Below are 26626 nucleotides of genomic sequence, written 5' to 3'. Positions count from 1 at the left end.
AACTGAGTCACATTAACCTCTTCTATTGCGTTTTTTTATAAACGCTAGTCAAGGAAATTGTATTTCGATTTATAATGGAAAACTTCCCAAAAGCTTTAGTATTCCACTTTTATAATCGAAAGAGAGGAGAGAATCTCTATTCTGTGTATAGGTCCTTTAGTGTTCAGCAAGATTTCATATTTATCTATTGTCAGATAATTGTCACCTTTGAAAGTTAAATTCAAGTGAATGAACCTTTTTAGGGCCTACGTGATTTTCCACATAACAATGACGTGTGGATTATTTTGAGCGATGACTTCGATTTATCTTCACCTTGTCGCTAAAGTCAATTTGTTATAGGATATTTACGAACAATTATACATGAAAATCTGCGCAGGTTTATCCTAATGTTGAGGAAATTCGTTTGAGAATCATTCCGAAAAAATCCTTAGTAAATTTTCTCAAGTAGTTCCTTAGCCGATTTTTGCATATATTTCTTGCAAAAAATAGAAGATTTTCACAAGATTTTTTCCACGAGTCTTAGGAACCATTCCAAAAATTATTGATGAAGTTTCTCTCTACAATATCTTTAGAAGATTACTCGAGTGATCACCCAAATAAATTTCCATGTTCCGCCAAAAATTCATTTAGGTTATCTCACCAACAAATGCAACAGCAATTCGATATTGATTTTTCATAGGGCTTACTTGCGATTTGATTTACCGTTCGTACAGTGGTTACACAATACAATGTATTGGTGCCACTTCAAAAATGTATGTCATACTGTTGGGCTGCTAAATTCGCATCTAGATTTCAAATGAAATTATGTGTGCCCCATTAAGTGTATTTCCAAATTCTCGCTAAGTTTATGATCTCGCCCAAAATAGCCATTGGTAACCAAGTGTGTAACTTGTTGTTACCGACCAAATGAACGGTTTTACATGTTATTCAACAATGCTACGATAAAGAGAAGATCCTATACTCTCTCCCCGTGGTCTATATCTTAGTCCATTCATTTGCTTAGGAACAAGGAACTACACACTCGGTTACCAATGGCTTCTAGGGCGAGATCAAAAGTTATGCGAGAGTTATGCGTATTTTGTTATCATTTTTACGACAGTTTAGAAAATTTACATTTATTTGTGCAACACTGGTAAAAAAAAATCTTGCTCTTCGTAAATAACAGAGCGTGGTGTTCTTCGACAACTTTTTTTTTTTAGCTTTATTATTATTTAGTTTTTTTTTTGTTAAAGTGATATAAATAATATTCTTGAGAAAACCCTTTCCGAACATTTTTTTTAAGGCTCTCCGTGCTCGTGGCCACTACTGTGCCGGAATCAGTTTATCTGTATCTTCCTTACCGATACAGTTCTATTTTTAACTAATCTATATTTACATCTGCTTTCACTCTCTTCTGCTCTTTTGCTCTCACACCGAGCAGGTAGGAGAGTGCTCTGCTGTTGGTCCAATCGAATTCCATAAGCCATAGTCCATTGCTCTTGCGGTGGTTCGTTTTGCCGTGTTCCTGAGTCGTTTGAGGCTAGCTGCCTGCGAAGTGGGTCAGTTTGTCTCAGCCACCATCTGATACTGACGGAGGATGGATGTGTTCCCCTAAGCACGGTCCCTCCGTGCGGCGTCTTCTGGTGGCTGGACGGGTTATTTTTTTGGAGGGGCTATGAATTGAATCCATGACCTTCCGCTTATAAAGCGAAAGCGTAACCTCAAGGCTACGGACCCCCTGTTCTTCGACGATTTGAAGGTTAACAAATTTTTCATTTCTAAGGGATTTTCGAAAATTGCGCGGAATTAGGGTTTTGGTTGCGCTTAACCTTCTTTTTCCCAAGGTAACTCCAGAGCTCCATTGGTTTTCGACGAACTTGAGACAAAGGAACCAGATGAATACTATGAACTATTGCATATGATAAATAACATATGATTTAATACTAATCAGATTAATCCAAAAGTCGATTGACCGTTTCAATAGTAAAACAATTTATAAACAATCAATTTACTATTGAAAAAAAATTGATTTCATAAAAATGGGACCATTTGCAACATTGTTTGTTCAAACACTTTTTATATAGACGCTTTTTTCGTAATGAAATAGGCGATCAAAGAGAAAGAGAGAGAGTTTATTCTGATACTTCACGATACGTTCAATGTTTCCATTTCCATAAGCATGGTGTACACTTATTGGTACTCTAGTTAAATGTCTGGGACGGACTAATGCAACTTTGTATGCCATAACGTCATTTAGGAGTATGCACTTCGATGGTAACAGTGCACTCATTCCACTGGCATCCACGTTGTCATAAGTTACCAATCAGTGATACGAGAAGCTAGTACCAAGCGCATTTGTTTTGCGCTATCTCTCAAAGGCAGTTGCTTACATTAAATGTCTCGAAGCTTTACACGAGAGGACATTGCTGGTTCAAGATGCTGCATTTGAACCTTCCGTTTATTTACTTTTGTTTCAATGCACAAGCCCTTATATTTTTAGAATGTGTTCGCTGTAACAGTCGAACGATGGAAAACTGCCGACTGTGTCAGAGACAACATCTAATCGAAACAGACTGAAACGAGTGAGCTAACCACAAACGCCAAAGCGGTGGAGTTCAGCGAGATTTGAATCGAAAGGAGGATGGGCGCAAATTGTTTACTATTATTTTGCTCGCTTGACTAACCTTCTCGCGGTGTCGATAAGAATCCTGACGTATGTGTGTTTAGATGAGGATGGCTTTCTACATGAACCGATCCTCTAGACACGGTGGAGTATTAATAGAATCATTTGAAAGAGAAAGCATGGTTCAACGCTGTCTCGGCAAGGTCATTGCTCTAACGGGATCGATCTAAAATTATCTCAGATTAGCAATCTCACGTGCTGCAACTGCAATCTCCGGCAAACGATTACTCGGTGAAATAAGATACCTATAGGTTGTAGAAGTATATACATCATTACGCATTGATTTTCTTGTAGATGGCCCCACCAGCATACGCAGATCTCGGCAAGCAGGCCCGCGATGTCTTCAACAAGGGCTACCACTTCGGTCTATGGAAGCTGGATGTGAAGACCAAGACCAACTCTGGCGTAGAGTTCAACACCAGCGGATCGTCCAACCAGGACAATGGAAAGGTGTTCGGTTCCCTGGAGACCAAGTACAAAGTCAAGGAGTACGGTCTGAACTTCTCCGAGAAGTGGAACACAGACAACACTCTGACCTCGGAGGTGTCCGTCGAAAATCAGCTCGTCAAGGGTCTGAAGCTGTCCTTTGATGGATCGTTCGCTCCGCAAACCGGGTACGATAGTGCCAAGTTTGGCTACAGCGTCACGTACAAGTATCGCCGGAAGACAGACAATGCTAATGTTCTTACTTTGTCCTACAGAAGCAAGACCGGACGTTTTAAGACTGCCTACTCGCACGATAAGGTCCGCGTCGATGCCGACGTCAATGTCGATCTCGCAGGACCACTGGTAAACGCTTCCGGTGTGTTCAACTACCAGGGCTGGCTGGCCGGTTACCAGGTTGCATTTGACTCGCAGAAGTCCAAGGTCACCGCCAACAACTTCGCTCTCGGCTACTCGACCGGTGACTTTGTTCTGCACACCAACGTGTAAGTATTTATTCAAATGATCAGTTTACTTATTACACAATCGGAATATTACGGGGAATTTTAGCTTGATGGTTATCATATTTTAAATTTTTATCTCGTGTAATACTCACTGAGTGGGGTATTTAATTTGGTCATATATTCCTGCTTATGATAAGATAAACTCACCTGAAGAGTGATCACGTATGCTGCAGACATCACGCGGTCACTGATCATAAAAAATAATGGAGGGTGTGATGCTGAAGTAATCTACCTAGATAAAAGCAATAAATTTATAACGAGGAAGTATTCCGAAACTGACTTGCATTTCTGTTAAAGATTTTTAGCATAGCATCGAAACAGATAGCTTCTTCTTCTAGGCATTACAGCCTCACTGGGTCAATGTTCACTTCCCTGCCTTTTTTAAGATGCGCGCTGATTATAACAGAATTAATTATGAGGTGATATTTGGCAGTGCTCAAATGGACAATGGCAGATTATCGATGTACTTACTTTCGAATGCAGCTTATTTGTCTCATAAGAATAGCATATAGGGGAAGGCAGAGCAATATGGGCCACCGATTTTACCTAAAAAATATATAAAACCCAAAGCAAAGTTTTCCCATACAAAATGGGTAACTTCAGGTAGCTATACCAGTTGACAGTCTAAGCTTGTTCCAATCGAACGCGTTTCTATTCTTTTCTTTTTCGAAACAGAATGGGTGTGATAGATTTCAGTACTCTTCTCAAGTAATCTGAAGTATCTGCTGTGCATAAATTCATGTGCGACGTACTAAACTGCCCATAAACGCATGTCAGGCACATGTTTGCTGGATTTCCTATTCACATGGGACAATTATGCGTTTATGGGCAATAAAGTGGGCCATCAATCATATTAAAAGTCCAAAATACAAAAAACAAGACAACATCTGTGATATTTTTTGATCACACCTTAGGCTCAAATATTTCCGCCTGAAAATCAGTGCAGTGTCTTCCAAGTGAGCAATACTGATTCAGCTTTGGCTCACGAGAATATACATCAGCACCAGCTCTACCTTCAAGAAGGGAGCCATCAGTTGATAGCCAAACATCGCACGCGTCGGACGTACTTCTTTGCCTTTCTCGCTTTCGTTTGCAGTTTGTGGAAAATGTGCAGTGCTCGGAATAACACTCTAGTGCAGGGCTACCCAACGTACGGCCCGCGGCCGCATCCGGCCCGCGAAGAGTTTGAAGACTCTTCTTAAATCTGGCCCGCAGGCTGCTCTACTCATTTGAAGTAAGAACATACCAAGAATCATTATTGAAAACTTCGTTTTAATTTTACGCTAGTATGATGGTTCAATTAGTTTTTAAATTTTCTAAATTTACTTGATATCTTTAATGATTCCAATGATGTATTGTCATATTTTGCTTATACTCAGTGAATCAAATGGCGATCGAAACAAACGCAAAATAATCAATAAACCTAGCACACTCACATTGTTTGTCCCAAATTTTGCGGGTTGGGATATAGAAAAATTGTCATGGCCAACACAAAGTGCAACATTGTTGCAATTTTTTCAATTCGAGATTAAATAGCTTTTTTAAATAATAGAAAATTTGGTAGTACTCTTTTTTTAAGTTGATAAGCGATAAAATTATTCTACGTATAAATCAAGGAGGCGAGAATCAATTTGAGACTCATAATGAGAAATCATACTTTTTAATAATCGCAATAATTTAATTAAGATTTTAACAACACTATAACATATATTCCATGACTTTCTTCAATATTTGACAGTAGAGACTGAAATTTGATCAATCTTAAATAAAATATGATGGGAAAAGGCTAAATTAAATCGAGCAGAATACTACAGCAAAGGCTTGACTTCTACAAAATCACACACACTTTTTTTTTCTTCATTAGTATCATTCCAAACATTACATTAATTTCTTATATCTTGGTCTGTGTTATTAGACAACACTATCATCCTAATTTGGTAAAACAAATTTAATAATCTTACACACTAATTTTACAGAAACCTTAGGTAGAATTCTCACCAAATCATAAGCATATTTTTTCAGAATCTTCTGAACCAATTTTTCACAAAATTCTGAGCAGTGTTTCCATTTAACCTTGTGTGGATTTCTGAACATATTCTTAACAAGATTCATATGCAATCTTGGAGAAATATCTCGCAGATTCCATAACAGGATTTTAGAATGGATATTCTCAGCGTATAAACTGCTTTGGATTTTTGCCAAATGTCAGGTTTTCTTACACATCCCTAGGCATGATACAGTCATCTCTCCCTTACTCGATATTGAAGGGACCATCGAGTTAGGGAGGTATCGAGTTATAGAACACAAAACCAGTGCAACTGCGATCTAAGGGACCATCGAGTTAGCCATGAAAACCAACTTTTACTATGGTTCTCTAACTCGATATCGAGATACGGAATATCGAGTAAGGGAGAGTTGACTGTACTTAAATAACGATGGGCGAAATTGTGACAAAATTCTGAGTAGGATTTTTATAACATCTTATATAAAATTTAGTTCAGGTTTTCAACGATTCCTCAACTAAATACTGACATAATCTTGAAAACAACTCCTTCGCAAGATCATTAAAGAAAACTGAGTGAAAAAAATGTTGGAAATGTTTTGGCCCGCTAAGCAATATTATTGCTGAAATGTGGCCCGCGGTTCAAAAAGGTTGGGCAGGCCTGCTCTAGTGGTTGACTTCAGTGTTCTCCCCATTCGCCCTGATGTGGCAAATGTACAACAATTTTTGGAGAATGAAATAAAGCTCCAGATTTCTGATGTGAAGAGTATACAGTTGCATCACACGCGCAACTGTGTGCTCATCGAAATAAAGTCGAAAGAGATTGTCGCTCGCTACCAATTAGAGCATAATTGGAAACGAACAATGCTTTGTGGTAACACGAAATTTCGAATTCCGGTTTACATCGAATGTGACGCAGTGACGGTTCGAATCCATGACCTCCCACCGTCGATGAGTCAAGTTACCATCGCGGACTATATGATGAAGTATGGAGAGGTAATCTCCATTAGAAATGAGAAGTGGAAGCACTATTTTCCCGGTGTTTCAAACGGAGTGCGAGTACTTAGGATGAACTTACTTCGCGAAATTCCATCGTTCATCACTATAGAAAATGAACCTACTATGGTCTCATATATCTCCCAGTCCAGGTGACAATTGTCGACTCGCTCTCATTTGATTAACATTAGTCGTCTCACGTCACTCGCGGTGAGATCGACTCGTCTCGACTCACGCGCCGCGCAGAATAAGCACAAATATATTGGAAGCCTTATTTGTACTCCACATATGTCAAACGCAAGATTTTGAAAATCTCGTTGGTCAATATTAGAAATCCTTTATAAGAGAGATTCGCGGAAGCTGACATTTCTGTCAAAGTGTGAGCCAATCGAGCAGCGAGAGCTGTCAAAGTGTGAGCCAAACGAACATGCGTTATGTTTGTTTTGAACTTTTCTTGAGGAGTAATGTAATCCGCTTGAAATTATTTCGGTAAAAGTAATTTTGCTTGAAGCAAAAAATGAAATGTTTTACTTGTTTAAATTTTTGTCAATGCGATTTTTAGTTTTTGATTTTTTCGGCTGTTTATTAGTTTTGATATGTAGCTCAAAGATCTATAACGAAACAAAATACACTTTATATCCATGAGGAAGTCATGTCCGTGTTACAATATTATTCTCGACGCCGAGCAAAATCAGCACTGCTGGTCTGTTGCCAAATCATTCCATTTTACTTTCGCTTATCTCTCTATAAAGGATCACTAGTCAATATAGGCCACCAGAACCAGTTTCGGTCAGGTTCGATTCCTAAATTGGCCAATCACATTGATTTTTTATGAGAATAGCCATATTAGGAGTTGTGTGGCCAGACTATGTGTATGGGAGTTATAGAATTTTCTTATGTTTTGAATCATTTCAGACGAGTGAATGAGTGTAGCTCATTCATGTGAAAATGATCTACTGAACACAAATGGTTTCATGCTGATTGGCTATGTAAAACGGTGTGTGGCTACTACTGGCCAAAACCGATGTTCCTACCCAAATTAAAGATTTGTAATTCGTCGATGGTGCTCCCCTAGGTATATCAAAATCAGAGCTCTCAGGTCCATATAACTTCCCAAGTTCGGTCGAAAAATCGGAATAAGTAACGAATGTATTTCTCCTAATTTTCTAGTAACGATGGCCGCGAATTCGGTGGTCTGATCTACCAGCGATGCAACGATCGTCTGGAAACCGCCGTTCAGCTGTCGTGGGCCTCCGGCTCCAACGCTACCAAATTCGGACTCGGCGCCAAGTACGATTTGGACAAGGATGCCTGCGTCCGCGCTAAGGTCAACAATCAGAGCCAGATCGGTCTGGGCTACCAGCAGAAGCTGCGCGACGGTAAGTTCAAGCTCGCATTTGGCCAATTACTCCTCTTTGCTAATCTTTCCTCTGTTTTTCCAGGAGTCACCCTGACCCTGTCCACGATGATCGATGGCAAGAGCTTCAACACTGGCGGACACAAGATCGGTGTTGCTCTGGAACTCGAAGCCTAAGCGAGTCAAAATCGTGTTCGTGTTTTAACAAACAGATTCAAATCTAATAACTATTAAAGAAATAAAAAAAAGTGAAAAACCACATAGTAAAAAAACAAACATTCGCATCATGATGAAAGACAGCATGTCTCGGTAAGAGCGCACTCCCCACACTGGTTATGGGATGAGTTTTGCGAATACTAAATGCACTGCCCACGAGGAAGAAGCAGTCCGCAGTGAGACGTGAACAAAAGATACACAGTCAAGAATCAAATAAAGATGAAGAATCAGTACAGTCCTTAAAACTAGATGAAGATGTTTATTGAATTTTTGAGAAAAGGTAAAATGAATAGATACCCACTACGTGACAGGCCAACATTACGCAACTCCTATAATTCTATGCTACGCGTTTTACATGCATGAAATACGAGAACTGCGAAGTATTGAACCCTCACATTTCATCGCTTGATATACGTCGTTACCCTGTAGATCGTCAGATGCAACGTAAGCTCATAAGTATAGATTACCAACAAGGACCGAAACGTTGACGAAGATTTTAAAATAATCAACGCAAAGGTTTTCTAGACTGTATAGCCGAAAAATGCCCTTGAGTATAGATTACCTTAACTATAATGAGACATTGCTAAAACAATAATACGCGATATGTTATGTAATGCCACTTTTCGTGCGTTTACCTGTGCAGGAGTCACTGAACTAGGTTAGCTAAGTAAAATTTAAAAAAAATAGGACTAGTCAAAATATGGTTCACAATTCGCATATCTGAATTTCTCGGGGCCCAAGTAAAAATGGAGCAAATGTCAAAAGTGAAAAGCAGTTAGTTTTCGCCCTTAAAATCAACAAATCGAAATAGAAACACAGCATTTTTTTTGCAAATAACACATCTGTGCTTTTTTATTATTATTTTTTTTTCGATTTGTCGATTTTAACGTCAAAAACTGTTTTTACCATTTTACCTGGGCCTTGAAAGAAAATTTTGCTTAAGTGCTAAATAACAGCGTGTATTGTTTAGTAGCAAAGTCTAAATAATAAAATAGTTCACTGTTTTCGCATTAGCTTTATCATTGATTGTGTTTCATTCAAACTTTTGTTGTTAAAAAGAAACATTTGTGTTATTTTTATCTTCCTTTTCAAGTGTGAACCCAATTTTTGATAGTTTTTGCCCGGCAATCTTGCAAAATGCCCTTTTCAGGCGAGCTTTTGCAGCCATAAGCGCCCGTAGTGCTGTTCCACTTACAGCATAAACCATGCAGCTATAGGGACGACAGGACGATACCAAATCCAAGAAGTAGTCTCTATCTCAAATGACGGTTTTGCTATAGCGGCTTATTCTGTTGCAGTTGTTACGCGCCCCCAAGGTGGTCGATTGAGGAATTTTCCCACATGGTCGACAGGATGATAGCCGAACTAGCTAATCGGCAGCCAGTAGTGATAGCTGGCGACTTTAATGCATGAGCAGTGGAGTAGGGTAGCCGCTGCACCAACCAAAGAGGCCAGCTATTGTTGGAATCCCTATGTAGAGCTTGCAAATGTGGGTACAGTGAGTACCTTCCGCAGAAATGATGCAGAATCGATTATCGACGTGACGTTTCGTAGTCCTAACCTTTTAGGTACCATGAACTGGCGCGTTGATGACAGTTATACTCATAACGATCATCAATCGATTCGCTATAGTATAATACCAGGCGGGCGGAAGGCAGTGCGATGCAACTCGATCCAAGCCCGAGGCTGGAAAACAGGGCGCTTCGTCGGCGAAGTATTCACTGAAGCCCTGAGCCGCGAACGGAACACTCTGGACCTAAACGGTGAAGAGCTAGTTGCTGTGATATCACAAGCGTGTGATGCTTCCATGCCGAGGGAAGCCCCTCCTAGAGAGAACAGGCCGCCGGTGTAACGGTGGTGCGAATCAATTGCAAATCTTCGAGCAATCTGCCTTCGGGCTAGACGAAGAATGCGACGCGCACGCACAGAAGACCAAAGAGAAGAACGCGGTGCAGCGTTCAGAGAGGCAAGGTTTGCTCTCAAAAAGGAAATCAAGCGTCGAAAACGGGCATGCTTTGATAGTCTATGCGAGAGTGCCAATTCGAGTCCATGGGGTGACGCCTACAGAGTGGTAATGGCTAAGACCAAAAGTACCATAGCGCCTCAAGAGAAGTCGCCCGAGTTGCTGCGATCGATAATCGATGAACTCTTCCCGCATCATCCCACAAGTCCATGGCCCCCAGCGCCGTATGCGGCAGATGAAGGAGAAGAAGTGGCGAGAGTGACGAACGAAGAGCTGGCAGAAGTCGTGAAATCATTCGGGACAAACAAGGCACTGGGACCCGATGGTAACCCGAATGCGGATCCGGACATGTTCAGAATCACGATGCAACGCTGCATTGATCAAGGAATCTTCCCGGATGTATGGAAGCGACAGAATTGGTGCTACTACCAAAGGCGGGGAAACCACCAGGTGACCCGTCGGCGTATAAACCTATCTGTCTGCTAGATACGACGGGCAAGTTATTGGAGAGGTTGATTCTCAACAGGCTAGTACAGTATACATAAGGTGTGGATGGCCTGTCTAACAACTAGTTTGGATTCAGGAAAGGTAAATTTACTCTTGGCGCCAGCCAGTCGGTCGTTCAGACAGCTGAGGTGCCAATCGAGCATAAAAGGAGCGGCATCCGTTACTGCGCGGTTGTCACTCTGGATGTGAAAAATACGTTCAACAGCGCAAGCTGGGAAGCAATAGCACACGCACTTCACCGCCTCAAGGTACCGGTGCAGTTGTGTAAGCTTTTAGAAAGCTATTTTAAGGTGAAACATCTCGGAATCCAAAGATGGCTGCCACAATGGCCGACTTGTGCCCCTACTCACGTTTTCAAAGGCACTAAACTGGAGAAATAGTTGGCAAACGTTTCTGATCTTCTTATTTTAAGCTTTCTGCTAGTGCACAAAGCCAAAATAAAAAGTGCACTGCTGTTGGATGCTTTGTTCGCGAGATTTGTGCCTTTGAAGTTTTAGTGCAATCTTAGAAGTTGATTCCAAACTGGTGGGGATTGCTCATCAAACCTTCCGGTCCGCCTCATAGTTACGTACTATTTGGTGCTGGGTGTAGTTCTTGTTTTCCCAGCTGTATTGAAAAGCATGAGCCATAGTCTTTGGCATACAATCGGATCTTTCTTTAGCAGAAAAGAACCGAAATGTCTATCGACGACCGGTGATTGCTAGCAGATATAGTGGAGAGCTTGTCTTGAAACGTTCATCGCTTCAAGCTAGTTGAAAAACTGAATACACTGATTGCCTGTCGATCAGAGCCGAACTAGGCATAGATCGTATACATACATCTGAATCTACATGTCTCCGATGTATTACATCGTTCCAGGTGGGAGTTATCTGATATGTGAATATGGTACCATAACAGAATTTTCCATCTGAACGAAGTGATAAATCATAATATTCCGCAAACTGTATCACACATCTACAGAATGTATTGCGTGAAGTTAAGACACAGCAGAGTATTGGGTACATAGGACCAAGTCCCTGCCGGGTGGCGCGAAACTGATGAGCGATAGACAATAGAATCAACAACACTGCCATAAGGGATAGTAAGCATGTGACTATTGTCGAAACTATGATTAGGAGGCAAATCAACATCCCAAGATCAAATTTTTGTTACAACCAATGTAGGTATTATTAAATTAGGCTGTAGAAAATGATAAATATCTGCAAGGTAATAAATGCTCGTAGTCTGTTTTCTTCGAATACACATGTATAAATTGTTAAAATTGCCGAATCATACGCGGAATTTATTAAACGGATCATGAAATTAGGACTGAAATCATAATGATGATAGATTATCAACTTTCCTTTCGTCGTGCTATTTTTTACCGTTAGAATCACCAAACTGATTGGTTTCCCACTACATACACCAATACAACAGCACAAAAACTGAAGTATTATAATCGCGCGTTGAAACTTATTCAGTGAATTCTTGTATATAGCTAGTATAAATGACAGAATCACCAACTTCTTAAACTTTCTTTAACTGAAAACAGGATGCTTGTTTATCAAACATGCTCAATCTGCACCTAAAATCTCGGATCCAAATAGTTTTCTAAATAAAAATTGTGCCTAAATAAAACGTGCAGGCCAACAAAACATAATTGAGTAGGAGTTTACAAGTTACTTAGCACATGAAAAGCATTCTGAAAAGGGATTTTGACGGTTCGATTGGCGGCTTACCGCCTACTCGCATTTCTCCCTTTCAGGATCTCTACTCACAACAATAATTATTTAACACAAAACTAATATCAGATGGGCCGCCATTCTGTGGAGTGATGTGGCCCCTTCCTTTCCTTGTTTTCTTATCTTTCCAGAACAACCGAAATGAAGAAGGAAACCTCCAAGCCATTGTGGAGAAGTGATGTCACAACAGGAAGATACGCATACCCGGCACGCAAATATTCCCACCTTAAGGTCGTTAACACGTGGAAGGTCGTAAATCGTTTTGATTACATGGATAATAATAACTATTTACACCCTGACAGAACTGCCTATCTCAAAAATAGGTAGAAGGGCGGGACGATGGTGCGAGCCTACCCACTCTGTCATCGGTGGGCGTCGGGCGTGCTAACGGGTATAGCATGGCCTATGGGGCTCTGCCTGCACAAATCATGTTTTCTTTCTCTTTCACTTTTTATGAATTTGCTAACAACAATGCCATTAAAGTGAATCCAATACAAGAATGCAGTGCAGAGCCTCATAACGCCTTTTTCGGTAAACGTATTTCCCAGCGTGGGGGTTTATAGGGATGTTTGTGTAAACAACGCAGATTGGCCATGGCTAGGGGGTGCGTTGATATTAGCAGATTAGCAGAGAATCTTAGAAGTTGATTCCAAACTGTTTCACCTTAATGGCAGGATTCTAATGTATGCCACAGAGGAGGGGCAGAAAAGCGTTCGAATTACCGTGGGAGTACCTCAAAGTTCAATCCTGAACCCGATGGTATGGAATGCGATGTACAATGCCGTACTGAGGCTGCCCTTTCCGACGGGTGTTATGATTGCTGGCTTCGCCGACGACATCACCCTAGTGGTCGTCTATGATAATCGATGAGGAAGTAGAGTTGACAGCAGCGCACTCTATTTCCGTATTGAGGAGTGGATGAAGTCTAGGAAACTAGGACTGGCCCGTCACAAGACTGAGGTGGTGGTGATCAACAACCGCAAATACGGCAACGGGCGCTTATCGCGATAGGTATTGCACCATAGAGTCCAAGCGATCTTTTAGGCATCTTGGGGTAATGATCGATGACAAGCTCAGCTTCGCTAGCCACGTTGAATATGCCTGTAAAAGGGCATCTACGGCTATAGCGGCGCTTTCGAGGATGATGTCTTACAACTCTGCTGTAATTGCCAGCAAACGCAAGCTCCTAGCAAGCGTGGTGCTATCCATACTAAGTAGGAGGACCAATCTGGTCAAAAGCGCTTAGAACGAGCAGAACCTAAAGCGGTTGGAAAACACGTACAGGATAATGTGCTTAAGAATGGCAAGTGCATACCGGACGGTATCTAAAGAGGCCGTGTGCATCATAGCCGAGATGACGCCCATCTGGCTCATCATCAAGGAAGATGTTCAATGCTTCAACCAAAGAGGGACCAGAAAAATCCGCGACACGTGTAAAGAAGAAAACGCTCAGAAGTTGACAGCAGGAATGAGATAACTCCACTGAAGGTAGATGGACCCATCGGATAATACCAAATGTGTCAGATTGGTATAAAAGGTAATTTCCACCTGACGCAGTTTCTGTCAGGACATGGTTGCTATAGGTAGTACCTGCATAGGTTCGGGCAATCAGAATCTCCTGCATGCCCCAGTTGTGCTGGTGTGGAGGAACAGCGTAGCATGTCGTGTCCGATTGCCCGCGTTTCATTGTTGTGAGAGATCGCATGCTCGCTACATGCGGAGGGGACAATATAATCCAGAAAATGTGTACGGATGCCGAGTGCTGGAATGCAGTAACTATGGCTGTCACTCACATTATGCTAGAATTGATCATTGAAGGTAGTTTTGCCAGTGCTCACCGCATCAACACAAAGGCACCACTGTATGGGATTAACATTGTGACAGCATTGCTGTTCTGCCAAACACACAAGGCTACGGTGGCGCTATCTATGCTTGCCATAGCGGCCGTTTTGGTTATTTTAATGATCCATTGGCGCGCCGACCAAGAGTTGGCTGCAGAGGATTAGCCCTGCTGAGGCTGGTCCCTTGTTTAAATCGGCTAGGAGAAGCAGTTTGCCTAGGCTACTTCTGCTACACGTGTTGTGCTAAATGCGCTGGCCCCTTCCCGAAGAAATACCGTAAGGTGGTTCCGGTGAGATGGGAGTCTGAGGCCAAGGTAATGTCTGTGAACTCTGCACACCACTTGAGAAATTCAACAAAAATTTCTCAAGAACAGTGCATGGCTAGTTTTAGTGGGTCGGCGTTGGTTCGGCGTCCACATACTCCCTGAGCTGCATCTGATTGCAGATTTAGCTCTTTAAAAAACCCCCTGCAATCAAACCCCGTCAAGAACCTCTACCCTACATGGTTACTGTCATCACCGAAATCAGACAAACCGAAGCAAACAGATTACACTTCAAGTTATTATTCGTATCAAACGCTTACAGGTGATTCCGGATTCTTTAAAAATCGTATTCGTATCGTAACTCTCTGACGCCTTAGGTGCACATTTCTTCATCCATTACCTTCGTGATCCATTCGGGTTCGGCAGCGCTAATCTTTTCAATCAATCCATTCACCTGGTAGCACAAGCTTTGGATTTGCTTGTCCCATTGGGGCAAAATTTCGCGAGCTGTGAAGATAATAAATGAAAGTTGACTAATTAAATTGGAAACTATTACAACAGTACATGAAACTCACTTTCAAAGTGGACCACTCCATCGATTTGGTCAATGTAGCCATTCATACGACCCTCGGTAATCATCTGGCTGGCAATGCGTTCAGCCTTATTCGGGGAATTTCCAGCAAGGAGCCCAACTCATCGAAGGTGATGTTGTTGTACAGCTTGCTGGCCGATAGCAGATTGTGCTCGAAAACGGCGCGATCTAGTATAGTGGAGCCATCCACAGTGCTTGCCTTCTGGTGAGCTTGGAGCAGCGCTTCGAAGTCCTGCAGCTCCGACCGACGAATAATTCGATCCAGGTACATCTTTTCCAAGATAGAGTAAGCCGGAAGGTGCTGGCAGCGTTCATCCTTGAACAGTGTGGCTAACATACGAGATCTTTGCTGGCCAGCGGATGCCAACACAGTGCAAATTAGTGCTTTCTTCAAAGCAGTCATACGTTCGCCTTCGTCGACGATGGTACGGTAGGATAGCTCGTTGTACCGTTGGGCAGCTTCAATGAACTTCCGGCGTAGTCAAGAACACGAGCGTAGCAGACCTGTAGAGAATTTGCAGCTTTTCGTCCTTCGTGTCCGCCTGAAGGATGGACGCACGGTTGATGAAGGCTTCCGCCTGCACCGGATCCTCGTCCTCCAGGTATAGGCGCGCGATTTGAGATACGTTTCCAATTTGTAGTCCAATGAGTATGGTCTGAAAAATTATAAAATATATAGTAAAAAAAAAATACAGATATCAACTATCAAATACACTACTACACTAAGAAAACTGAAATTATGATATGCATAACACTTTTCATATGCAACAGTATTTTGATATAGCTATTAGTTTGACGGCAGCTTGGCCAAGGATACAATTTGCAAAGCTCTGCAATGTCGCGAGCAATGGGAACATAATGGAACTATGTAACGGGATTATTTGTATTTAGTTATTAGATTTAATCATATGCTTCGTAGGGCAAACACAAAGATACTCTATGCCCGGGGGAGTAAAGAAAGTTTTTTTTTGTAAAAGGGATTTGAACCCATGATCCTCAGCTTGATCTTGCTAATTATTTTCTCAGGGTGTCTACTCATTCACAGAAATGAAATGCTCTGATATTTCCAGGTTTTTCCTGATTTAAAAAAAAAATAATTCCAGATCCAAGAACTCCTTCAAAATGCATAAATGATTGACGAAAAGAAAACATTTAGATCTAAGGTTTTTTGTAAACTGATTTTTTCTCTATCACGCAAAGAATTATCAGCTATTCAAAATAATAATATTGTTTGTTCTTTCAAAAAAGATACGCAATTCAATACAAATGGATGTACTGAATTGAAATAATTTTAATTATTTTTGAACCAACAATAATCTACATTACTTTGAATGTAACATGCATTCATGTCAATGATAATTCTTGTTGTTCCTAATGTTTAGTTTTGCTTAATGTCAAATATTGAACATGTGAAAGGCCAAGTTTTTTTTTTTCTTTTGTGAAGTGAAAACGGGTTAAATAACTGTGAGCCTAACATACCGGGTGTATACAAGTAAGTTTTTTCTTTGTTTTTCGATTGTGTTTCCATTTTTTATAAAAATCTTTCTTAGTTTTAGTCCACCCACAAACATTTTGAATGGAAACAAATTTGCAGAACTGAAGTTTGAAAGAATTGCGAAGAGTAATTCCGTCTATCAATATTCCATTAAGCATATAGTAGTCATACAGCAAAAATCTGAACGCCAAATAAGCCAATTGAAGCTAATCACTTTGAATGTTAGACATGCAGAAATATGTGATTGAATAACTTTTTTTTTTGAAATGTTTTTTTAAGAAAATAATAAAATTTTCGAAGTTTCAAACTATAGAAATGTCAAATAATGCAAATGGATTTATTATTTAAACGGATAAATAATCTTTGATTCAAAAAATAACATTGCGTTGTTTCGAAAAACAATTTTTTTATTTCAAATATAAAAATTTGTTGTTATAAAATCATATTTTTTTAAAAACAAAATCCATACTTTTTTAAAACAAAAGTTTATTTGTTAAAACACAAAATTATATTTTTTGAAACAAAAAATATATTTTTTGAGACAAAAAATATATTTTTTGAGACAAACTGTTTGTACGCGGTTGTCAAAATCAACAAAAAAAAAATTGTTGAAACCAAATTCGCAGTGTTGTTGAAAACAATAACAACCAATTATAGGCCGGCAAACAATACATATTTTTTTATTGAAAATCATACAGAATCATTTATATATTTAAAATTGTTTTTCTGCGTGTGGATCAGTGCGCAAATCAAGAGATTTTCAACTCAATGCATTTCTATTGCAAATTTGGCGAAAGTTAACAATGGCGTCCACTAAGTATTGCAAAACATAACGTGTTGAACGAGCTGGAAACAAGGGTAAATGCCCTTTTATGGACAGTAGAAAAATGAATAGGAATGAATTAATAAATAAAACCTGAAGAGGCTTTTCAGGTAGTTTACACTTTTCAGACACCCTGTTATGACCATTCAACCATGATAATTGTGCTTGTTTGAAAGCATATTTCATCTCTATATAAGTTGCTGCTCATGTTTTACACTCAAAAAATCCAAACGTCATTGCTACGTGAAAAATCACGTAGATCATTCCAAATTCATTTTGCCTCCACTTTACCTTACTAAGATAAAGATCACTAAGCCATTCATAACCATCAAATAGTGAATCGGTAATTGTTACTGAGGTTACCTATCGCACTTACGTGAAATTCACGTAAGTGCCTAAGTTCATTTTGACATCTGCATGTTGTGCGTACATTCGGTGTTGAGCGCAAATCCTAAGATGGCGCCCGCTTGATTTTTGAGGAACTTCAGAAGCTGCTGAACTTTAAACCCTGTGTTAGATTGATTTCAAGGTAAATATGCTTTGAATACCGAAGAATCCCTGCATTATTTCATATTTTATACCTGATTTATAACCTCTATCAATTATAGCACGCCGAAGGCGAAGACTACAACAAGACAGAACAAACTCACAACATTTGGGAAACAGGATTCACAATGCTCAGATTGAATATAAAAATATCACAATCTTTTAGGTCTGTTTACATTTTCCAATTCGGAATTAGTTTTCTTCCAAAGCCTATTAGAGATAAGTTTGGTCTTTATTCCAGTTAAATTTAATGCAAAACCATCTAGGTCCTATTAAAACGCTTCGTAAAGGCTACCGGAAAATCCACGTAGCTCTTACGTGTAGCGTGTAGCTATGATTAACGTAAGAGCTACGTGGAAAGTGCGATGAAAAAAAAACACCTATGTTTTCACGTAACAATGACGTATGGATTATTTTGAGTGTATGTTTTTTGGAGACTCTTTTTGTGATACTGCATTGCAGTAACTGAGACATGAACTGATTTCGCTCCTCACCAAGTTTTTCACCCATTTGTGTCCGCTAAAATATGAAACTTACAAGCCTTGATATTTTATGAGTTTTATCCTTAGTGCTATTGCATGAAAATATCGAATCCAATGTCGCATAGCTTGTTATCTCGCCCTAAAAGCCATTGGTAACCGAGTGTGTAGCTTGTTGTTACCGAGCAAACGAATGGATTTACACGTTAGTCGTGCGAGCAATGCTTTAAAATTGCAAAAATCTACATTCATTGGAAGTGATCCATAACCGTGGTAAACAATCATTTGCTGACCCATATTATGGGTCACTAGTTAGAACTGCTAATACTCAATATTTAGAATCAACAATCACGAAAAATGTTTTCCAAAGATGAATTCATACTAAATATAAGCGAATGAGCATTTTTTACGCTATAACATTTGAATTTTACCACCGTGGGAGCTTATTAATGCCGGCACTTCTTAAGAAAACGACCATATATAGTGATAGCTGTGTGGTACCGTAAAGACGCCATTCACCGCTCATTTAACAGCATTTGAACACATTAAATTCTGTCAAAAATCGGTTTTTCGATATTTTTCAAAACTTTTTGCGCTAAACGCAAAATAAATCATTTGTTTTTGCAGGAAAGAAGTTGCCCCAAGTAACACCGAAAACATCTTTTCGAATAACAGATAGCAGATATTGTCATATAAGTGTTAAAATGGTGAAATCATAACATCTTGTGCTATATAACAGCTAAAAAATAGCTATCGGAAAACAAATCACCTTAAAACAGTTAATCCAAAAGTGACAAGCGGCCCTGGTTAATTTAACGCTCTACAAACATATATATAACTTTATAATGACAAACAAAATCAATCGGTTTGTTGATATCAATGGTAAGGGTATAAAACACTCAGAAACTGCCAAAAACAGAACGAAAACCCTTCAAAGAGTGAAAGAGATGTGGTCGCAAAGAGTACAGCGAATAGGCAAAATAAATATGTTTCACGGTGAACTCAAATTCTGCCAACTTCGTTTGCCTCTTCTACTTGGATTGGATGTTTTAGAGATATAATTTATGAATTTTGCTACATCTGTCTAGAAAAATATACGCTAAAAGCGTCACTTCCCGAATATTTTAGCACCGTGATTGGCACATCACATAGTTCCGAGCGTATTGTATACAACGGGCACCTGTTTGTCACCGGAATCAACATAATTTCAAACTTGCACTTGTTGCTGGAAACACAATATCCCAATGATAAATTTTTCACTAGTATTTAATAATATAAAGCTACTTTTTCCTTTGTAAATTTGAGCTCTCGATTTGTGCACATTGAGGAATGGTAAGCTAAACCCAAGCCCCATTCATTACATCCCTGTGCAACTACGATTGCTCTGGTCAATCACGGAGTAGCAACTACGAATTGTGCGGTCATCTATGCTCATGCTCATGCTCATAAAGCAACTTTTTCCTCTATGTGGGCTACAATCATTGTAGTCGAATAGGCTTCAAATTTATGAATACTATCTGAATAAAAAAAATACTACAGCGCGAGTTATGTCCGTCACCATTACTGCAAATTTTACAATGTTGACATTCGTAAACCGATGTTTAACGTTTGACAGATGAAAATCTATCCACTTAGCAATAAGCTATATTTAAGTTATTTGGGTGTTATAACTTTTATCGAAAAAACAAAAACAAAAGGATTTTTTTAGAGTATGTTGAAAATATGTTCTCAAGATGTATTTCAAACGTTATTAGAAGATAATCAAGAACCTGTAGTTAAGATGCACTTTAGACATTATTACAACGTTATTTAAACTTATTTACGAATCAAAACAAAAACATTTCACATTTTGTCAAATTAATAATCCAGATTACAGTACCGATCGAAAATTTGAATCACCTTAGCATAAAGCCGCATATAAATCATATTAACCAGATTAATTTGGTTAGAAATCAAGATTCAATTTCATTAATTGCGCAATCTTGACATGAAGTATATCAAAATTGACTAACAATTTGGAGTGTGAGCAATGTGACCAGATCAATAATAAAGTTCGAAAAAATAATTGAATCGTTCGAATATTTTCGGACGGTGCTGTAGGCTCAACTAACAATCAGCCATAATATTTTCCTAGCGAGAATTGGAGCGAATTCCACAAAACAGCACAAATTTGAAGGATTTGTATTACATACATGGATTATTATAATAGCCCATGAAAAATATATGAGTGAAAATGAAAGTTTCACTATAAATTTTGAATCGCATATTAAACTTCCCAAATGCCACTAGATATGATCCATTTTCATTTTTTTTTCATCTTAATGATAATCAAATTTCAATTATTTCTTAACATTTTTCAGGTTCTTATAGCCATGTTTTTAAGACAATTTTGTTTTTATTTTTCTGTTAGTTCTTTTGTTTTGCATGTATTTAGACATTGGACATTCTGATCAGATATTTTGTGATACAAGTGTGTCTTTTAAGTTATATAACGTACAAATAACGTCATAACAACCAAAACATTTGCCTGCATTATAAACTGATCATATTGTGTCATATATATTTGGTTTTCACTTTTAAATAGCTCAATTACAACAAATGAAATATGTCGCTATATACACTTGATTTGTGAGTATTTTGTGCTGAAAAATAGCCTAATTAGAACAAATGATCATCACAGCTCATAAACTCATCTTTATTATGTTGAGAATATGTTTATAAATCGTCAATTGTATGTTATCATTAATAGTTGTCAGACCTATAAGATGTTATATAAGCCGCCATTTTTTGCGCTGTTTTAGCTTTACAAGCGTTAGATATAAAGTAAATACTGCTAAAAAAATACAACGGAATGTGTTCAAAACCTGAATTATTTACTCATATATAACTACCTGTGTTACTTGGGATGTTGATGACTTTTATTGCGAAAATTTGTTTAGATTTTTCAAAATAATTCAATGAGCGGTGAATGGAGCATGAGCGGTGAATGGCGTCCTTACGGTACCAACTAAACATTTGTCAAAAACATCGCTATTTAGCGGTTGATTTCTGCTTAACATTTCAAATGATAGAAAACAAATAGTATGATTTGGCAAAAAATATGTTTTACGTCAACGTTTATGTTTTGAGCGAGTTCTTCTTCTTTCTGGTGTTCGTCCCAACTGGGACAAAGCCTGCTTCTCAGATTAGTGTTCTTATGAGCACTTCCACAGTTATTAACTGAAAGCTTTCTTTGCCGATTGACCATTTTGCATGTGTATATCGTGTGGCAGGTACGAAGATACTCTATGCCCTGGGAATCGAGAAAATTTCCTTTACGAAAAGATCCTCGACCAGTGGAATTCGAACCCACGACCCTCAGCATGATCATGCTGAATAGCTGCGCGTTTACCGCTACATCTATCTGGGCCCCCTGAACGAGTTATCCGATGTTGAACGCAAAAGTGATCCGTAACTGTGGGTGATTAGTAACTGTGTGGGCATGGTAACCGTTATAATTGTTAAATACTGAAACTTATAAAATCAAATAAATAAAATGAATTTAAATTGATTGAGGAAAAGTTAGTTTTAAATGCCTAAAATTTATTTTCAAAGATAGATGGTTGGGCCTTGAAACACTTGAACAAATCTAACGATGAATTCAAAATAAAAAGTTTCTTATTATCTGTTTGTTCCAAACGTATGAAAAACATAAGAATTTAAAAAATGTGATTTTTATGTAATTTAAATCATGTTAATCAAATGACAACAAGTCAGATGATAACAAATAGTCTATGTGATCTGAGTCCAGAACATCAGCGATGTACCAAGAATATTTCTATGGAGCATATTTTATACTTTTGCTTAGATAATATCTTGGGGAAATCAGGGCTCGTATTGAATGATTGCCTTGGAAACAAGAACTTTAGTGACCTTTTCCAGAAAATTTATCTCGTTTTGAATTCTCGTTGTACGCATTTTGGCCCCCCATTGTATGCCTTGATTAATTTCTACGAGGATCTCTGATTTCTAATGGTTTTTTTTTTATGAAACTCATGCTCGACTTGCACTCGACACTGAAGAAGTCTGTAAGTCGCAGACGAAATAGGCCTATCTGTCAAGATAAGCAACATGTTAGAGTTTAAATATATTTGCTCGCCTTACTAGTAATTTTATTTTTTGCAAAAAGTGAAGTGTTAAAGTTCAATTAGTAGTTTTAAACATACTCTAATAATCCCTCCCCTAAATTTAATAAAAAAAAGTGTAGCAATAATTTATGCAACATAGGCGACCTGTTTCTGCTTCTTTATTTGTGTGGGAAACTTGTGGCAATAATAGTGATAATAAGTACTGCTTCCTTGCCAAAGCATGTTTTAGGTTGAATAAATAAAAAACACTAAAAAAATAAAAGATCTGAACATCTCAATAAGCAGCCGAAAAAAATTTGATTGTAAATATTTGGTATCACAAAAAGAACAAAAAGGACTGTTTCAGAATAAATGCCCTGAGTATAGCCGAAATTCCCTGATAATTCCAGGTTTTTTTTTCAAGGTTGAATAAAATTCCCTAATAATCCCTTATCCCAGGTTTTTTTCAGGTAGTAGACACCCTGTTTCTTCTGGTAAAATTTCATAAGGAAATCGAAATATTTCTTTCCTCAGAGTTATAGAATCTGACCGGACATTCCTCTAAGAGTCTAAGAATATGTACCGTAAAATGGGGTGTTAAGGGATGAAAAAAAAAATCCACTTAAAATTCGAGCAACTTCTAGTATGCCTATATAATTGAACAAAATACAGTCCTAGCATTTTCCCGGCGTGTATATCAAAAGCCAATTACAATGAAGACGATTCTATGGCAGATTTCTGAGATAATCATAAAAATGTGTGATTTTTGACGAAAATGCAAAATGGGGTGTTAAGGAATTTGATCTTTGTATATAAAACTATATTTTGCCAACAGCAAAAAAAAAATTATTGCTGTTTGCGTTTGACGTGCAAACGCAGTCTAACTGGGCTTCGAATGCGGCAACACAAAGTAACCAAAGGATACTTAGCAACCATGATCAATATCACCGCCAACCCAGAATAGAAAATCAACTTTTGACTTCGCCTTCCTTGTTAAAAATCTTACCGCGTTTGGTGTTCCCGCATTTGATATTTGCATTTCAAACGCACACAGCAATATTTTGGTCAATATCGTTGATGTGTCTCTTCAACTCTAAAGGTCTTATTCAATTTAAAGATGATATTACTTCAATATAATTTAAGTTGGAACTCCTGAAACGCTAACCGTTTTATTTTAACTGCTAAATCTCTCATACCTATTGATTCTATTTTCAAGCAAGCTATCAGTGCATCGCACAATTGTCTTGAAAAGATTTTTATACTTATATGCAGTATTCGTATCCTAGAACAGTGAAGAGCAATCTTGTTATGACTTGTCAAAAGAAGGTGAATTTCAACAAGCTTTAAGTGTGAATAGGGTAAGTGTCCAATTTGTCTTTGAAATAAAGCATCACACTAAATCAGAGTGATGTAAAAAAAATCATACTGATAAATTGCTATTTTATTTGCCTAATTTAACCCTTCAGTCGTCGCGCGGTTTGCCACCGTCAGAACCACCACGCTGATGCTGTGTACGAAAAGCGAGGTTTTTTCACCACTGTTGTACAAAATACAACAGCGCGACGACTGAAGTGTTAAGGCCAAAGTTAACCCATCAGTGATATCCATAGTGATATCCTATCGCCATCAATGCACTGGTGATGGAGTAAACAGCATGATGTTGATGTGATATGGAATGATCCGAATTGTATCGCAGTTGGCCTGTACAAATCAGCAAATGTTGAGCGTTGATAGTGACAGCGAGCAACTCTGCACCAAATAACGGATTTGCATGTAACACCCAGTGGCATGATCGGGAAAAATCCTTACGAAAAGTTTCCAATATAGAGTTGAAATCGCTCACACTATACCGCACACAATATATTTTCCAAAAATAGCTCGGAAATAACCATATATTATAGTTGTTTATCTAGGACTTAGGAAATGCTTAAAAGAATTAATAGCTCTAAAACCATCTCAAATGAGATAATCATTCCATCATTCATATATGCAAACTTTTCACCTATGTGAACAACTTTTGAAAATAGTATCATGAAAAACCCATATTCACATTAATCAGTTTTTATCTACATTTTACATACCAATTTTACCAAATTTTGAAATAAGTAAAGAAATAACTTTACATTGCAGTTCAACTTCACGGAACAACTCAAAACTATATTGAAATATATTACGGCATAAATTTAATGAGTTAAGTTACTTAGAAAAGTTAGAATAGATAATTCCTTAACACCCCACTTATTTTCAAAACGAGACTTTTTTCATAAAAGTTTCTAAAAATCGAAATCCAGACATAATTTTAAGAAGTTTTTGTCTGTACTATGATCTCAATTAAATTTCCTTATCTTCTACCTTACTCGCGAATTTTTCTCAAATATAGTTCATGGTTTTGAAGATAAATGTATTTAGACCATAAAATTCAAAAAAAAAAATGTTTTGATAGGTTTTCAATTTCTAGAAGCCACAATACTTCATATTAATAGACGGCTCCTTTTACATAATGCAGTTCACAATCCTCTGAACAAATCGAGCATTTCAGATTACTTATATATCGACTTTCTAAATTTCTGTGATTTGTCGAACTTGATTGAGAAGTTCGATCCCTTAAAACCCCACGAGTCCTTAACACCCCATTTTACGGTATAAGAAAGAGTATTTTTAAAATGCCTCGTAACTTCACAAGTATTATGGTTCATGTTACTGTATGTTTTTATGATTTTCAGAAATTCTTTCAAGGGACTTCCACAAATGCCGAAATCACATAGAGCCTTAATATTAAAATCAATTCTATTGTAAACAAAACAAGGGACAAAAGATCGAAAATTCTTTTACAATGAAAGAAAAAAATCTCACCATGCAAACCATTTTCGATCATTTGTCCATTAGAATTTATGTCTCCCCACCTTTTGTCCTTTTAACACTTCAGTCGTCGCGCTGTTGTATTTTGTACAACATTGTTGAAAAAAAACCTCGCTTTTCGTTCACAACAGCAGCGTGGTCGTTCTGACGGTGGCAAACCGCGCGACGGCCAAAAGGTTAACCCTTCACTGAGGCAAATAGTCTATCAAAATACATAGGAACCCCTTATGAAAATTCGCCACGAGAAATCGGGTTGAAATTCATAGATTTGCCTAATGAAACCAACATTTGAAAACAGAAAATGTTTTCGCGGCAACTTGGAATCGAACTAAGAACCTTGCGATTGATAGGCCCGTGTGTACACCACGCGCTTATCGACGCCTTGATGTAACTTTTGATTGAAATAAGATACCAATTTAAAATCTTCTGACAATTACTTTTTGTGAGAAATTTTATTTTGCAAAAACAAAAGTTTTGAATGACCCCTAGGGGAGCTTCCATAAAAAAAAGTTACAAATTGTGACTTAGGGTCGTTTACGACCCGAAAATTCAAACAGCTTGCAAAAATCAGTGTGTTGACCGAATTTAGTTCTGTTGGGCTTAAATAAAAGGCACATATGTCTAATTTCAGAAACCCTCTTGGAGATCCGGATTTGGTCACTGTGGCTACCGGGAGCCTGCTACATATGAAAAAAGTCCCTTTAGAGACCCTTTTTTTTCTTCTACGTACTTTTTTTAGAACTATTGTATATACCCTTTTGCTTTTTCAAAGACCCTCAGTGGCGAGAACGCCACCGGAATACTTTGCGCGGTGACTGGACTTTTACCCATCTGCCATCGATGGGCAGAAGTCCTAAGTTGCAGCATTGTGAATCCCCCAATCTGGTACGATCAACCTGATAAAGCCGACCACTTCCCTTGGGGATGCGTTCCAAATATCGGCCGGCTCCAGAAAGGGCTTGTCAAATATTTTGGACCTTTGTTGTATATGTGCACTGCAGGAGCAGAGAAGGTGTTGAGAGGTTTCGCACGTTTCACTACAGAAACGGCAATTTGGGTATTGGTTAGAGACCCTTACTTTGACAACCTGTAGTTTCGTAACTAAACAAATAATCTAAACCGTCCTCATATTGTTGAATAAATATTCACGTGCACTGAGAAAAAGTAAAGTCAGTTCCCAACACTGTTTTGTATATGTAATTCACATCGGTACTATTCGGTTGAACAAATTACCAGCGCATATCCCCTGAA

At 38.4% G+C, this 26626-nt stretch overlaps 1 protein-coding gene and 1 pseudogene across 1 annotated transcript; one reads left to right on the top strand and one right to left on the bottom strand.

The window, feature by feature from the left end:
- Positions 1–2956: 2956 nt before the first annotated feature.
- Positions 2957–8430, top strand: LOC5572644 (voltage-dependent anion-selective channel; the record flags this gene model as incomplete). The annotated part of the gene is given in 4 exon segments (XM_021856827.1): positions 2957–3276; positions 3364–3591; positions 7778–7986; positions 8050–8430. Coding segments are annotated over 4 exon segments (849 nt in total). The 3' UTR covers positions 8142–8430.
- Positions 8431–14753: 6323 nt separating this feature from the next.
- LOC110681062 lies at positions 14754–15723 on the bottom strand (annotated as a pseudogene).
- Between the last annotated feature and the right edge of the window lie 10903 nt (positions 15724–26626).

This window comes from Aedes aegypti, unplaced genomic scaffold (genome assembly GCF_002204515.2).
Source record: "Aedes aegypti strain LVP_AGWG unplaced genomic scaffold, AaegL5.0 Primary Assembly AGWG_AaegL5_hic_scaff_320_PBJ_arrow, whole genome shotgun sequence".
NCBI lineage: Eukaryota > Metazoa > Arthropoda > Insecta > Diptera > Culicidae > Aedes > Aedes aegypti.
This window is presented reverse-complemented; position numbering and strand designations above follow the sequence as displayed.